This window comes from Buceros rhinoceros, unplaced genomic scaffold (genome assembly GCF_000710305.1).
Source record: "Buceros rhinoceros silvestris isolate BGI_N320 unplaced genomic scaffold, ASM71030v1 scaffold28815, whole genome shotgun sequence".
Classification (NCBI taxonomy): domain Eukaryota; kingdom Metazoa; phylum Chordata; class Aves; order Bucerotiformes; family Bucerotidae; genus Buceros; species Buceros rhinoceros.
The window spans coordinates 3,658-18,350 of record NW_010412735.1 but is presented as its reverse complement, the minus strand read 5'-3'; the positions used below and the strand labels follow the sequence as shown (position 1 = coordinate 18,350).

Sequence of the window (14,693 nt, the reverse complement as noted above, 5' to 3'; positions counted from 1 at the left end):
AGCAGGAAAAAAAGCAGCCAGAGTACCAGGATATTTGAAATAGATTTGTTTCGTTTGTTCTGAGGAACTAGAAAAAGGAGAAACTGCTTTTAACCTGTGAGATTTGACTGTTTAAGCATCCCCACAGGAGGGGTAGGCAGTAGAGGGATAAGCAGCTGGTGGTGCCTTGAAGAGAAACATCCATAAAACCAGAGGACTGAGCACAAGTTTTCCCCCACCATCTTCCCAACAGCTAACTAGTCAGGAAAATCGGCTTTGGAACTTGAATAGTCTCAATGTGAACCACGTCAGGGTTTATGCCCTAGATTCCAACCCAGGTAATACACATAATAAACATCTACTCTGAGAACCGGGTTTCTGCATCAAGCAACAAACTCTCTCACACCTTTGGTCCAGCAATGACCTCAAAACCAAAATAAGTCCCCCACAGCTCTTGGCTTTCATATGGTAGTATGGCACAATCTCATTCTTAGATGTGTGCAAAGAACACGTGTTCTATACAGCACTAAACATCCCTTGTTTACCAACAGGTTAACAGGTTTGCACTGGCAAATACAGCAAAAATCTAGCTGAGCTGCCTCAGCTATTTATTTCGTACTATATCCACCTAAGCATAACACAGGAAGAACACTACACATCCCCTGCTCATCTGTTTATTTAATGCTTTCTGTTTGGTAAATATGCTAGGACAAGAGTAGTTTTTTAAAAACATCCTCTCAAAATAGTTGTGTAAATATACTTCATTTCTAATTTAAGAGGTACTTGTCCTTAATCCAGTAAATGTTTTTTTTCAAGCTTTTGATCCTACAACTTGAATTTATGTGTTAAAATTTCATAGTTGAATACTTCTTTCAATGGAATGTAACTTTAAAGATGTAACTTTTTTTTAAAAAGTTACAATTTTAAAGACTTTTTAAAAAAACTACCCATTCAAACAAACTGAGGAAAGGAAATCAAATGCCACAGGAAGTTGCAAGTTAGGAAAAGGACAAGACTGAAGAACTCTTGTTTTTACTTGTCATAAGAAACATAAGCAGAGATAGTTTATAGAGACAGTTATTTAGAATAGACACTACAGGCAATTCTTCAATGCATGCGCTCACCTAAATAACATAGTCTGGTAGAACCCTAAGAAAGCTAATTTGTGATGAAGAATTACAATAGAGAAACTTTATGATAAGTTTTTAGATCTCCTCACATCACCACCAATCACACAAAAAGGACTATGAGCACAAAGTAATGGCAGACAGCTTCTTCTTTTACTTTAAAAATGCCAAACCCACGAAACAGTAAAACTACGCGAACTTGCTCATTCCACTGAGTGCTTTGGATTACTGCTTATAGATAAAATAAAGTACATTTATCCCTAGATACAGCATCTATGCTGGCAATTCACTTAATCGAGGAGGATGCAATTTAACTGAAAATCAGGTAGTGCCCTGTAGCAAATGAAGACGTAACAGGAATTTACAGGCAGTACAGGAACTTTTCCCACACTGCATAGTGGTTTTGTAGCATGAAACATAAAACAACTGAATAATCACAAGTAAATCTCTAGAAATTCTATTTTGTGCCATTAAATGAAGTTACCATGGGCTCGCCTTGCTCAATTACAAAATACAAAAAATCTCAGTAAATCAAGTCTCAAGAGGCATTAGTACTGCACGTAGGCTTAGGGGAGTAGTTGCACTTAATTAACTTAGAACAGATAGATTTACTTTCAGTCCAGCATACCTGTATGTTCACCCCTGTTGTATGAGTGTAAGTTTTCCTACTATTCATAAGCACTTAGAAAAAACAGGGTTTTTCTGAAAATTTTGCAGTGTTACTACCTTCCAAGTTGTTTCTGAAGATCCAACATATACTGGTAACATTGTGCATAGTAGGTCATCTGAGCTTCAACAAAATCATTCAGACAGCGAAGGTGATGTGCCTACAATACAGCAAAAAATTTAAGTTTTTAGTCTGTTAAGGTATTAGGCTGCATTAGAAAGACCAGTCTCCCAGTCAGGTGCTAATGCCAATAATGGCACCTAAGGATTTACGCCACATAGGTGTAGTGCCTGGATTTACCAGCTTGCTGGGATAAAACATCCCAAAAATGAACATATTTGAGCACAAAAAAATAGATGTTATACTCACATGTGTGCTGCTGATTCCTTCCAGCAGAAGTCTGGTAATCTCTGCTTGACGGTCAAATTCACTCTGAGTAATTCGTACTTCCTGTTCAGACTAGAAGTAAGGATGCACGTAAAGTACTTGTACAATGCACTTTGTTACACCTTCCAACTGCAACAGTTCTGTTTTATTCAGAGCTACTCATACAAATACATTAAACGCAAGGGTAGGTGTTTGAAAAGTGCTTTTTCTTTGCAGATCTTTACCAGGCAAAAAGAATAATTGTATTTCAGGTACAGAAACATTGAGGCTTATAAACACAACAAACAAACAGCTTTATCATCAGACACCTACCACACAGAGTCAACGTATGCAAATGGAAGGCATTTTTCTGCCAGTGGTATTACCCCACCTCTCCCAGTAACAGACCAAGCGTTCACTGCCATAACACGTGCACCATGGGTTCTGCCAGCATAGAAGCAGCAGCCAAGGGCAATGTAATTTTTTTCCATATTTCCAAGATAACAGGGCACTGACCAAATCATTTAGGGCAAACCTCACCTTATTTTTGTCAGGTAACTGCATGGCAATCAGCTGCATATAAATCTTTGATTGTAACTTTTAACTGGGTATTTCATAAATTAATGTCTCTTACTGGCCACCAAGGTGCTACAGCTATTTCTGGAGCTTGTAATTGAGGCTTCTTTAAAAACAAATAAATCTGAAATGTAGCAAAAGTTCTAATTTCAATTAGAGTAAAAATCCAACAATGTTACTAAAAATTAAGTTTCAGATTTAGGTAATTAAAATTCAAATTTATTCCTTGTTACATATTGTAATCAGCAATGTTTAAATAAGTTTATAGCAGTTTTAAAGAATTTTCATCTAGCACAAGCCAAAATTACTTCAGTGTATTTTTGGGGGGGGAAGGACACTACTCAAAACACACAAATACATGAAAACACATGTTGCAATACCTAAGATTTGCTATTCCAAGACAAAATGTTCTCTGCCTAGAATTTGAATTACTTCCCCTCAACACTTATATGCATTTAGTACCTTGTTACTAAAGACAAGCCCAAAGGCAAAAACCTGCGTTAAGCCCAAGATACAGCACTTATTCTCAACAAAACTGAGCAAGGAAATATATTTTCAGGAAATTTAATTAGGAGATACTGATAAAACATATTTGCAAACACATAAAACCCCTTTGAAACCATTCTGCTCTTGCATTCTGATAACATTAATCAATACAAATTGTCCCGTGGAAGGATCATCATCTCAGAAGCGTGCACAGAGGAAGGATGCAGTAAGCCATCTGACATCACTGCAGCTGGGAAGGCTTACGCATTCATTAGCCAGTGCGGAAAGAGCTGTACCGTACTGTGTGTTTCTTACACAAAACTGAGAAAGCAGCACATGTATCAGGTTACAAACTAATGAGGTTTTCAAAGTTTGTTGAGGCAAGAACCTTCGCTTGAAAATTTTCCTATTAAATCTGTATAAACATCAGTGAAATTCATCTGGAAGTCGCTGAGAGAAATGTAAGCACAGAGGAAAAGAGCAAATCTGATAGCCAAAAGGGGAAGAAAAGCATTCCTGTCTGTATTAGCAACATCTTAATTTCTTTAAAAAAAAAAAAAAAAAGCAGCAAAATTGTAAGTCAGCCAGTTATCTGGAGATAAACAGTCTGGCCCTTTGCCTCTCTGAAGTCAGCAGTTGCTAATGTGTTTCTTCCTGCCAGGTAAGTAACACGAGAACAGGGACTTACAAGAAGAGGAAATAACCATCAGAATATTTCTATTTGTTTCAACAGTATTTTAGCAAATCAGCTACTCACTCTCTTTGCCTTTTTCTTAGAGAAACGTAGTAACATATATTAACTTAGCCAGTACAGAGTAATTTTAAATATGTTGCTTTACAAAAGCCTGCTGTACTGGTTTTGTAGATTTACAAAAACTGATTTATGTGATGATGTGTTTAATCTGGTTTGCCCATCCCTATTTTCAGTACTGCTATGTGAACAGTAGCAGGACAGTGAATCTATTCTACACCACGTGGTAAAGGTGAAAGTCAGCTGGTTTTCAATCTGGGAAGTTTACAGCCTGATCGCCTTTGTTTCTGAACAGAATAAAGAGCTCAAAATAGAAACTTAAACTTTCCAGTGCATACTCAGCTGCAGTCATATTTTGATTTTAGATCAATGAGTAGGCCCCACTCAGTATCTCCCATGAAGATCCCTCAAAATCGTACTTGCTTCTCAAGTTCAGAATATTAACCTAGTTTCTGAATATGAATATCCAGAAATTCATAATCTCCCCAAGTTTCACATAATATGCCCTGTCAGAAATACTGTACAATCCTGTAGCTAAGGGATAACACACAATCGTAAGAACATAGGAAATAAAATCACCTTCCTAATCTTGTTTTATTAGACATGCTATTAGTAACTTAGCTGGGTCTCCTTGTCTCCTTTGCAGTCAAAAGAAAGACAGGAGCTCCTCTCGATGCTCAAAACCTTTCTAACCTAAATGTGCTCAACACACACTAAAAGCCTCTGCTCTTTCCATTGATCACACCAGACACCTCAGAAGACTCCTAACAAAATCCTTAAAGTGTGTAACATCAGCACCTACCCCATGTATTTCATAGCGCAGTATTCAATATCTTCTAATTTCACATTTCAGAGGGAAAGATAAGCCAAAGAAAGTTCATTATTGACACTATGCAGATCTTTTGTTCTAACCCAAAAACACACCTGTAACTGATCTAGACATTATGGATAGTCTCAAATCCTTGTGGAGGAGCTTCTTAGATTTAAATTGAAAACATCTGTGAATCTCTTCCTCCAAATTTCAAACAACAGAAGGACAGATTGCCTTTAGAAACCTGGATGGATTAATGTTCCTTTGGCAGAATACATGTATTGTAGTTTCTTCTCAATATTCTCTGCTTTTTATATGTTTAATAAAAAAGGGAACCTTGAATTACACTATTACAAGATTTAAAGCTTTGAGTATCTTTTACACTATGGTTAAGCACTTTGTATTATTTCTTTTTCTCTACAAAACACAATCTGTTGGCTTTCACTATTCCTGGAATTTGCTTGTCATTGTGTCTGAAAAGCAAATAATTTTATTCATCCTCATCTTACAGCTTCAAGATTAGTTCTCATTACAGCAGTACTGCTCCCCTGCCATCTTTTTCCCAAAATAGTACCAAGTACTCCAACAGGTCTGCAGTCTCAAAATTGTTACTTTACTTACGTAGTAAAATAATTCTCAGACTTTGGGATTAAAGCTGACCTAACCCTCCTTTTACAGTTCAATCTCTAAACTCCTCCTTCCCCCTAAACTCTCACTCTCTCTCTATATATACAAACCTGTCTGCACCATAACTCATGGAAAGTTAAAGTAGAACAAGTCTTTATTTATTTTCCCACAACACCCAGTTCCATGTGCCAGCTTCTAATAGCAACTCCCTACACCCCCCACAGCTGCCTATCCATTCCCCTTTTTAAAAACCATACTCCAAAGGTCCTGTTCTCCATTCACCTTTACTCTCGATTGCTACCCTTTATTTTTAGTTCCCCTCTTCTGCAGAAATCTCCTAAGAAATTTCATGTTAACTGCTAGCACAGCTTCTCACAGCCTGTTCCCAATATTGCTTTGTCAAAGCCAGTGAGTCTGAGAACAGACCTTCTCGTGGCACCGGAACACCCATTGCTAAGCACTAACCCCAGGCATTGCTTCCCCACTGGAGTTCGAAAGGCCCTAGAGGGAACCAGTATATTCCGATGCAACGCATCAGGATGCCAGCACGAGACTGAAATCAACAACAAGCAACTTCCATTATCACATAAAACACCAGCACAAGTTACGGTTTCAGAATTCTGCAGTCTCTAAATTGTTTACTTACTTTTGTTACTTCCTCAGCCCATATCTAGTCAGCATTAAGAGTGGGGGAAAAAATAAAAACATACAAACTTAGACATCGCTGGTACTTTAACAGAGGATGCAACCATACTTTGGCTTTTAACTACTTTCCTGTCTTCAGAACTTCACAGGAATTTGAGGAGTGCTGTAAGTCAGTTGCCCAAAGCCCTTCACGTACAATGAAACTACAATGAGTATGGATAGCATTACACCCGTGAAATAAGTTAGACTGAAGACAGAATGACTTGTAGAACTTATCTGTTACATGAATCTATTTAAAACAAGCTATTACAACATAAGACATAACTACTTACATAATGATATGACACAGGCAAACTAAATTACCTTACAGAGGAATTTAAGTTACCTTAATGTGTTACCACATTGGAAAACTATAGAAAGCTATTCTCATTTTAACACCACATTAAGTAAAGACTGAAACAGAGGAATGATTTCTCTTGCTAATTTCATTAGCAGTTTTCTATTTCACAAGCATTTTTACTGAAAACTAAAGTTAATTAAAAATGCTACAGAGGTGTCTCAAATTGAGTATTAAAGTAGTAGCAAGTTGTACAGCAGTATCACAGAACTGCGAGGAATTTACTCTAGAAGTTAATTACTTCAGCTTGCTGTCCAATTCCCTATTGCAATGCAGTTCTCCTTTAACCTTCATTTTCTGCAGTTTTAAAAAGATGACACAATCACGACTTTGGCATGAAGAAACGTGTATAAGGATTGCAGAAGTAAGTTGTAACAAACAAGTTTATTCACTCTTTTTTATGATCACAACTGAGAAATTTGGAACACTAATTGAGATGAGACCCACTATGTTGTGCAGATCCAGACCAGGACAGGCTGAACAGCACAGTCTATGTTGTCTATAATTAGTCAACCCCTTTCCTTTTCCACCTTCACAGTTATGGTGCTAAGAACTTCTCCATTACTGAGCCCTTGCAACTAGTTTAGGATATACTGTACTCTTAAGTTAAGCCATTAATTCATGTCACATCATTCAGTTTGTTATCTGTAAAACATTGCTTGAAGAGAATAATTTGTACATATTTCTAGCTTTCACATAATTCACTCCTATGTATATTTAAAACATAGATAAATGAAACAATTCCTTTCCTTCCAACAGGTGAAATTAATTTCAGAAGTGATAAAAAGAATCAACTTCTTTGCATCCAAAGTTTACATTCATAAATGAGAACCTAACACGATATTACTTCAGATTATCAGGATTTTTCTGATAAAAACAACATCTAATGCTGTACTAATGTGAGTGTATTTACTACACTATACCAATTCAGTCTGGAATGGAAAACATCTGGAGCAAGACCAAAGTGAGCCGTATAGCAAGAGGAAACATTTGATAGGAAAATGAATGAACACAGAAGACCAACAAACCTTTAGCCATTTTACATGCAGCAAGTTGAGCACGTAAGAGACATTTACCATAATGTTATTCTCTTCAGGCTGAGACGTGTTTAATTGCTTAAGTGCATAGATAAGAGACAAAAGCAAGTTACAACACTGAATATAGCAGGTGAACAGATTATTGGCACTGCAAGTTTAAGCTAAGCAACACTGAATAGAATATAGATAAAATTGGTTAGATTTTTATTTTAAATACAGATCTAAGCTACTCCCATTCTACAGTAAGCATGGAAGAATGTAATTTCATTAAATATTTTTATAACAGGGGGAAAAAAAAAAAATCAAACGGATGCAATTTATCACTTCATCCTGTCAAAGAAATAAAAGTTTGCATCAGATCTCAATACACTTTGCTAACCTATCAGTTCAGCACTGTTTGTCAGAGAGCTTCATTCAGAAATAAGTGAGACAGTAGAAGATGAACCACTTGCATCACACCTATACACAGGTAGTTCTCATTTCTATATTGCAGAGGATAAAGTAGAGATGGTATTTTTCCACTTCTCTGGAAAATCTATAGTCCAATGCTTCTTCTGGCAAACCTCTGTTAAATGTAATTCAAACTGAAGTACAGGCAAGGTCGTGAGGTACTGGGCCTAGAGTTCCTTGCTCCACCAGCACTGAATTATTTGGTGCATCAAACTGTGAACTACTTGCTATACGAATACTTAAGACTGGTCAAGTAGAAGCAGCAACAGACAGTAATTTTGACCAAGTACCAAGCTCTGGATGATTACACTAGTGATGGAACTAAAACTCAAGTTTTTAATATTAAGATCAAGGGGAATAATTTCCTTATGGTCTTTCTATTGCTTTAGAAAGTAAGGTATGTACCTGCTACCACACACAAAGGAAGCTAATATTGAAAATATTTTTTTCTTTAAACTTAACTCTGAAGAAATCCAGTGAAGGAATAATTTACTATCCATTGCTTCCAAATTCCACTACGAGCTGACCAAAATCCAGCTCTGCTCTCCATTGTTAGTCTTACAAATTAAGGAAGCTTGAAAGTAGAGAAGTAACTTTTTTGCATAAAATTTACATAAAGGAAAATGCACGCATAGACTTAAAAAAATACATGCACACAGATGCTGAAGGAATACGGACAATTTAAATACACAGGGACAGTGTGCATGACATGCAGGACTAAGACATTGAAGCAGAACTGTCAAATAGAGATGATATGAGTTGTTCGGAAGTATCATCATCCCAAAGACGCGAGGTGCTTTGTCTACGAAGTTCGGTATCTGCACAAATAATGCTTCTCAGATCTTTCAGATCCATTCAGAAAAGCCAGCAAAATCTGACAGTCCTGTTTCTGCCTCTTCCTCACGCACACTGTCCCTGTGTTTTTAAATTGCCTGTATTACTTCAGCATCTGTGTGCAGGACCCCATTGCATTAACCGTTATAGGAAAAAAATCACTTCACTATCCATCATTAACTGCTGCACTTTTAGGAGTGTAGTCAAAAGGTAGCTATGAAAATACTATAAGCATACCCTGCTGAAACTGCAGACATTCAATTATCTATTCCTCCATGTAGAGGCATTTTAAGAGTTTAAGAAGCAAAAGCTTTTTGGTTTACAATAATTTTAATCTCCTTGAACAAGCATTTCTTGAGGGAATAAGAATGGTTAAGAGTCTCAACCTGTCTGGTAGTGTGAAATAGTAAACAACATAGAAAGAGCAAACTACAAATATTTTTGATACAGAGAAGTTATGTGTAGATAGGCTCATCAGCTGGAAGTAATTACACATATGCTTCAACACTTGTAGAGTTCAAATGTAAAACCTGACACCTGAATGACTTGTATTTACAACCATCTTGACAGACTGTAGCATGTCATTTTTGCCAGTATAGGCTCATCTAGTGTAGAACAAGGGAGGGACAAATAAGTTCAACTTGATGGACTATCTAAAAATAGAAATTGTTCATCAGCAATTTCCTTTAATTTCCTTGTGTTCCACTGAGACATTTCTTACAAATTATCCAGAAAAACAGCGAGGGTAAGCTAGGACTGGAAACATATCCAAGCAGTCAAGCTTATAAATACATGTAAGCTTGAAACTTATGAAGAAGTCAAAAAAATGCTACTTACTGCAGCTCGAGCTTCTGCAACTTTTGCCTTCTTCAATCTGGTTTTTGCTGCATCCAAATCTAGTCTTTTATTTTGTAACAGTTTCCGTTCTTTCTGAAAATGAGTTAGGTTAGTTTGTGAGAATGCATACACACAATCAAAAGCAAAAGCCTGTCACCTTGGAGATCTTTTTTTCCAAGAAGTATCACATAAAAAAAGGTTCTTCAGTTGAACAGAGGCAGAATTAGATCCTAACTAACTATTCTCACACATTTTATACTCAAGATACATATTTTTTTAATAGAACAATAGTTACAAAAAGCGAGATTCCAGAATTATTTTCATTTTACTTGGTCAAAAGAAAGGAAAATACACTGAAGGCACAAATCCTACCTGTGTTTTTCTACATTAGTTTGAGGAAAGCAATAATGCACAATTATCTACTACTTCACTTTGAAGATCTACAGTTACAATTGGTGTGAAATGCTGAAGAATGCACAAGTCAACTTACAGTAATAGTTTTGTAGTCTCCTTCAATAAAGTTTCTTAGAGGAGTGAGAAAGTTTATTGCAGAAGTTTGAATTAGTTCTCTGTCTGCTGTCCCAATTCGTTTCTGTGTTTCTCCACATTTAATGAGTGCATTTCCTGCAAAAGAAACAAACAAAAGAAAAAAATTAGTTTCATAGTGATTCAGGCAGGTGGTTATCAAAACAGGTTTCTACAGGCAGGAAATTTGAGGCCAGTAATTTGAAAGATAATGCAAAACCATCACAAGAGCTTGCAAAAGGAATCTAATTCAGCTACAATATCCCCCCCTCCAAAACAAAAAACCCCATACTCACCAAACACATACAACCAAGCACACAAACAGAACACACCCACACACCAAACCAAACCGTTTTTATTAATAAGTCACAGGTTCAGGCAAGATTTCAATGAGAACAGATATAGTATTGTAGAAGTGGCACTAACTATGGCGATTCCATTGTGAACACGTATTTTAGAACTGGATATCATACCTACTTATTTGAATTCAACAATGTCCTCCCCCACATTTTTATTTAGGTCAGGAGTAGTTAGTAGCAAAAGAAAAGCTCATTTAGCTACTGGAAGATAATGTGGTTTTCTTCACCCTCATCTACTCCAACTTCTAAATACTCATTTGTACATTAACTGAACAATCCCTTGAAATTTGGTTGCGAGTTAGGTATTGAACCGGAAGTTAGCGTATCAAGGATGTGGTTGTCATTCTTATATTTCAGGCTTATTATTATGAAAGGCTTAGTTAGGAAAGACACAAAGTTTTCAGAGAACTAAAATATTTTGTTACACCACATGAAAGCTAACAGCGTATCTACCATTATGCTAACACTTCATGTTACTTGCCTGATTTCTAAAAGTTCTGCAAGTTAAGGGAGAATGCTCCTGTAAGTACAACTCTATTTGATGTTAAAAAGCAAGACTTGAGGCTAATGATCAGAAGGAAGGGTACAGATAATAGCATAAAACCATGTGGAAGTGAGGAACAAAGCCTGGCATTATTGTTTCTCTATCCATAGGCCTTCTATAAAACATTTACTTTCAAGTGCACTTCCCTTCTTTTGAAGGGGAACACCATTATTTCCAGATAGAAAGAACTCAATTCTTCACAGAACAAAAGTTTTCCCTCCTACTGCAATTCTGAACAACTGAAGAAAGCTAACTATGACTCTGATTGCAGACTATATTATATATACATACATCTATGTATTATCTATGCATTTCAGCCAGTTAACAGCTAAATCTGTTATCATCAATTTTAAGTGTTGTAGAGAACACTAGAATTAGACTTTATAATTAACAACAGTGTAAAAACATTAGATACAACATTCCCAAACCTCCCGTCAGAGATAAATTTGCTGGAGAAGGAAGAAAACACAGGTTATGTTCAACACTCTCATCTTCAGCAAAATATTATATATTAAGAAAAGCAGAAATAATGTAAAGTTAGAGAGGCTTCTTACTACAGAAGGTAATTTTGGATAACACTTTCACTCCACACCACCAATAAAATGCATAAATGTTGTCAGATGTGCAAATGTGTTCCTATTATGAAGAACTAAATTCCAGAATTATTTGTTCTGGTGAGAAAATAATCTATTTGCAAAGATAGTTATCATTCCAATAGCAGGTTCTAGTTCTAGATTCAGACAGAAACCTCATCATTGATCTCCTAATGCTCCAAGTTCTACAGCAAGTCATCTCAGAATGATACAAAAACCATTGAACTGTTTTATGTAGAGGAAGACAAGCAAGTTTTTCTTAACAATGTAAAGTGATACCTGTACATTTTTCCCCCTTTTATTTCTGCCATAAGGTCACAAGACCTTATTTTTGCTTCTACTTACCATAAGCTGTTCCTGGGCCAAATTCATTCCCAGCATCAATCATATATTGGCCTAGTAACTCCGGATTGTTCATGCGACTTGGTGCTTTGCGGTCCAGCTTCTCATAGACAAATTCTTCTATTCTGGCATCTAAAAAATGTTTATTTGAAATAATCACTGTCGTTCAAAACACAAGTTAGAAATAGAAACAAAAAAAAAGTAAAAAGAATTCAAACTCCAGATGTTAAACTCAACATTAAGCGAACAACGCTAAGCTGAAGACACCGTTCTTGGAAACTGACGGTATCCCACGTTTGTCATGCTGTGTTCAAGGGTTTCTTAAAGGCACCTGTGAAAGAAAAACATTGTGCTTTTCTTCTTCCTTCTATCAGCATATTTATAGGTTTTCAAAATTTTGACAGAAGTCTTCACTGTAAGAGCATAATCGAACACTTCCCTCTAATAAAAAACAGTCTTTCTTTTCCCTGCTTCAGAAAAAAATGCTGAAAATTGTTCACTAGAGTTAGTAGTGTAGGAATTCAATTCAACAACTACTGTAGGTTACTTATTAAGATATTCTGAAAGTTTGGTAGCCCAAGAAATTATATTTTTTCTTTCCCACTCCCTCTTGCTTCCTTGAAATGCTCTGAAAAAAACCACTAAAGATATTAGGAAGTGCTTCATTTTGTATTCCCATCTTTCCTTAGTTCGAGCAACAAAATTACTACCAAAAAAACCCACCACATTGTAGTGATTATATTATCATTAATATCCTATCTATCATAATATTAATCCACAATGTTTCTTCAGTCAAAAACCTTCACAGACATAAATAGGGACACTTAATTACAATAGCAAACTCAGATACAACACCTGATTTCTCTGACCAATTGTTTTGACTTCATAACTATCTCATTTTTATACAGTCGGTATGAACTAATTTCCCCCTGCAATGGTACAGACAACCACAAAGAAGCTCTCCAATGAACAAACCCGCCATTTCGATGCAACCAAAAATAATACTATTGGAAAACTTTGATCAGCACTGGATTAAATAACTACTCTCTCATGAAGGTCACAAAAATTAACCTGACGCAGACAAACTTGGGTACCAGCGCATTTCTTGGTTCCAAGGGTGAACCGAAGAGGATCCAAATTAATTTCATTGTTTTTTTTCTTTACTCTATCCATAATATTTATTTTTGACTATATGACAAAAGAACCAAGAAGTAACCTAAAATCATTGGATTATTACATGGATCTGACCTAAAGATACAATTAAAAGTGTGATTGAAAGCAATTTTTCCTTCCCCAGACACGGTCACTCCACTAACAACACCCAAAAGCAGCTCTCTACAGAATGTGGTAGTTCTCCCAAGAGGGCTGCCAAACAGCTGAAGTTACATTCACAGATGAAGACCACTGCTTAACACGGAGTATTTTTAGCTATCAGAAAACTGACTGGTCAGCATAACCGAGGTACTATCATATACTCTCCTTCTACTGAATCTTCCTCACAGAGTTCTATCAGCCCTCAGTTAGTGAGACAATATTCTACTATTACAAGTTTCTGAAAAAGTCAATAGATACTACAAATCCTTAATTAAATGAACAAGACAATTATTTCCTCTGGCCTGGACAAAAGTAGAAATTTGAGCTGGATTATTCTATAAGTTCTATTACATCCTTCCCACAGCATTGGTTGTTTTGGGTTTTATGTCTGGTTTTTAACTTTTGCTTTCATGAAACTAAAAGATGCAAAAGACTTCCAAAATAGTACTTCAAAGACCAGCATTATAAAGATTTTATGTATTATGAATACTACAGCATGAATATGAGCACTAGAGAAGCGCTATCAGTGTATGATTTACCAGTACTAACGAATCCTAACTCAGGTTGTCACTACAAGGACAATATTTGTTTTCAGCGCAGAGGAAATAGTGTTACGAACCTAAAGGAGATTTAGATTTTTCTTTTCTTTTTTTTTTTTTTGCAATACTAGTTCATCCAGTCACTAGAGATCAGGTCTTGACTTGAAATCTAGATCAACTTCAGACTGACCAGAGTATGGAACCAATCCTGAAGAACTGTCTAAAGCTTTTCCTATTTGAAGGCTTAAGGAAGTACCAGCAACTGGTACAGCGTCTCCGATTCTCAGTATGTCGTCAAAATGCACTCTCCCTAACTCCAGCCTTAAAATTTTAAAACTGCTATATTTAGTCACAACTTACACAATACCTATTGCAGTAACTTTTACATTGGCAAATCTATTAATTCAAAAGTTGCAAACAGAAACATGAAGGACTCCTTACTTGGATTTGGCTGCAATAATACTTCTGTTTGCTTCATTATTTTTTCTGTCCACAATTTAGTGCATTCTGCTTTGCTGAGAAGGTTCTCCAGGTGAGCATCCAGTTCAGTCTTCTCTGCTTGACCAAGCTTTTCTTCTGTGAACTACAAGTTAGATGGACAGGTTGAAACCACTCAGTTAGTTCATAGAAATAATTTCCCAGAACAAGTTTAAGTCAGTAACTAGTCACCCATCTTAGTTGCAGATCATGTTTTCAAAGATATAACCATTATTCAGTCATCAATCAAAGCCTAAGGATAAATTTGAAAGTTGTTAAGATCAACACCAGAACCTTACTGTCAGGAAAAAAAAAAGAGCCGGAAGGTGTTAATCAGACCAAGATGAGAAGGGCAATTTACAATATTGTGAAGAAATCCTCTGCTCTACTTGGTACTGAGAGTTCACCGG

The 14,693-nt window shown here is 36.3% G+C and overlaps 1 protein-coding gene across 1 annotated transcript in view; it reads right to left on the bottom strand.

Moving 5' to 3' along the window:
* Positions 1–14,396, bottom strand: part of SH3GLB1 (SH3-domain GRB2-like endophilin B1) — an 18,766-nt gene extending 4,370 nt beyond the window's left edge. Inside the window, exons 1-6 of the mRNA XM_010136513.1 lie at positions 14,248–14,396; positions 11,957–12,085; positions 10,081–10,214; positions 9,591–9,683; positions 2,143–2,232; positions 1,833–1,933 (exon numbers count right to left, since the gene is read on the bottom strand). Coding sequence (XP_010134815.1) covers positions 1,833–1,933; positions 2,143–2,232; positions 9,591–9,683; positions 10,081–10,214; positions 11,957–12,085; positions 14,248–14,284 — 584 coding nt within the window. The 5' untranslated portion in view covers positions 14,285–14,396. The remainder of the gene's footprint in view (positions 1–1,832; positions 1,934–2,142; positions 2,233–9,590; positions 9,684–10,080; positions 10,215–11,956; positions 12,086–14,247) is intronic.
* Between the last annotated feature and the right edge of the window lie 297 nt (positions 14,397–14,693).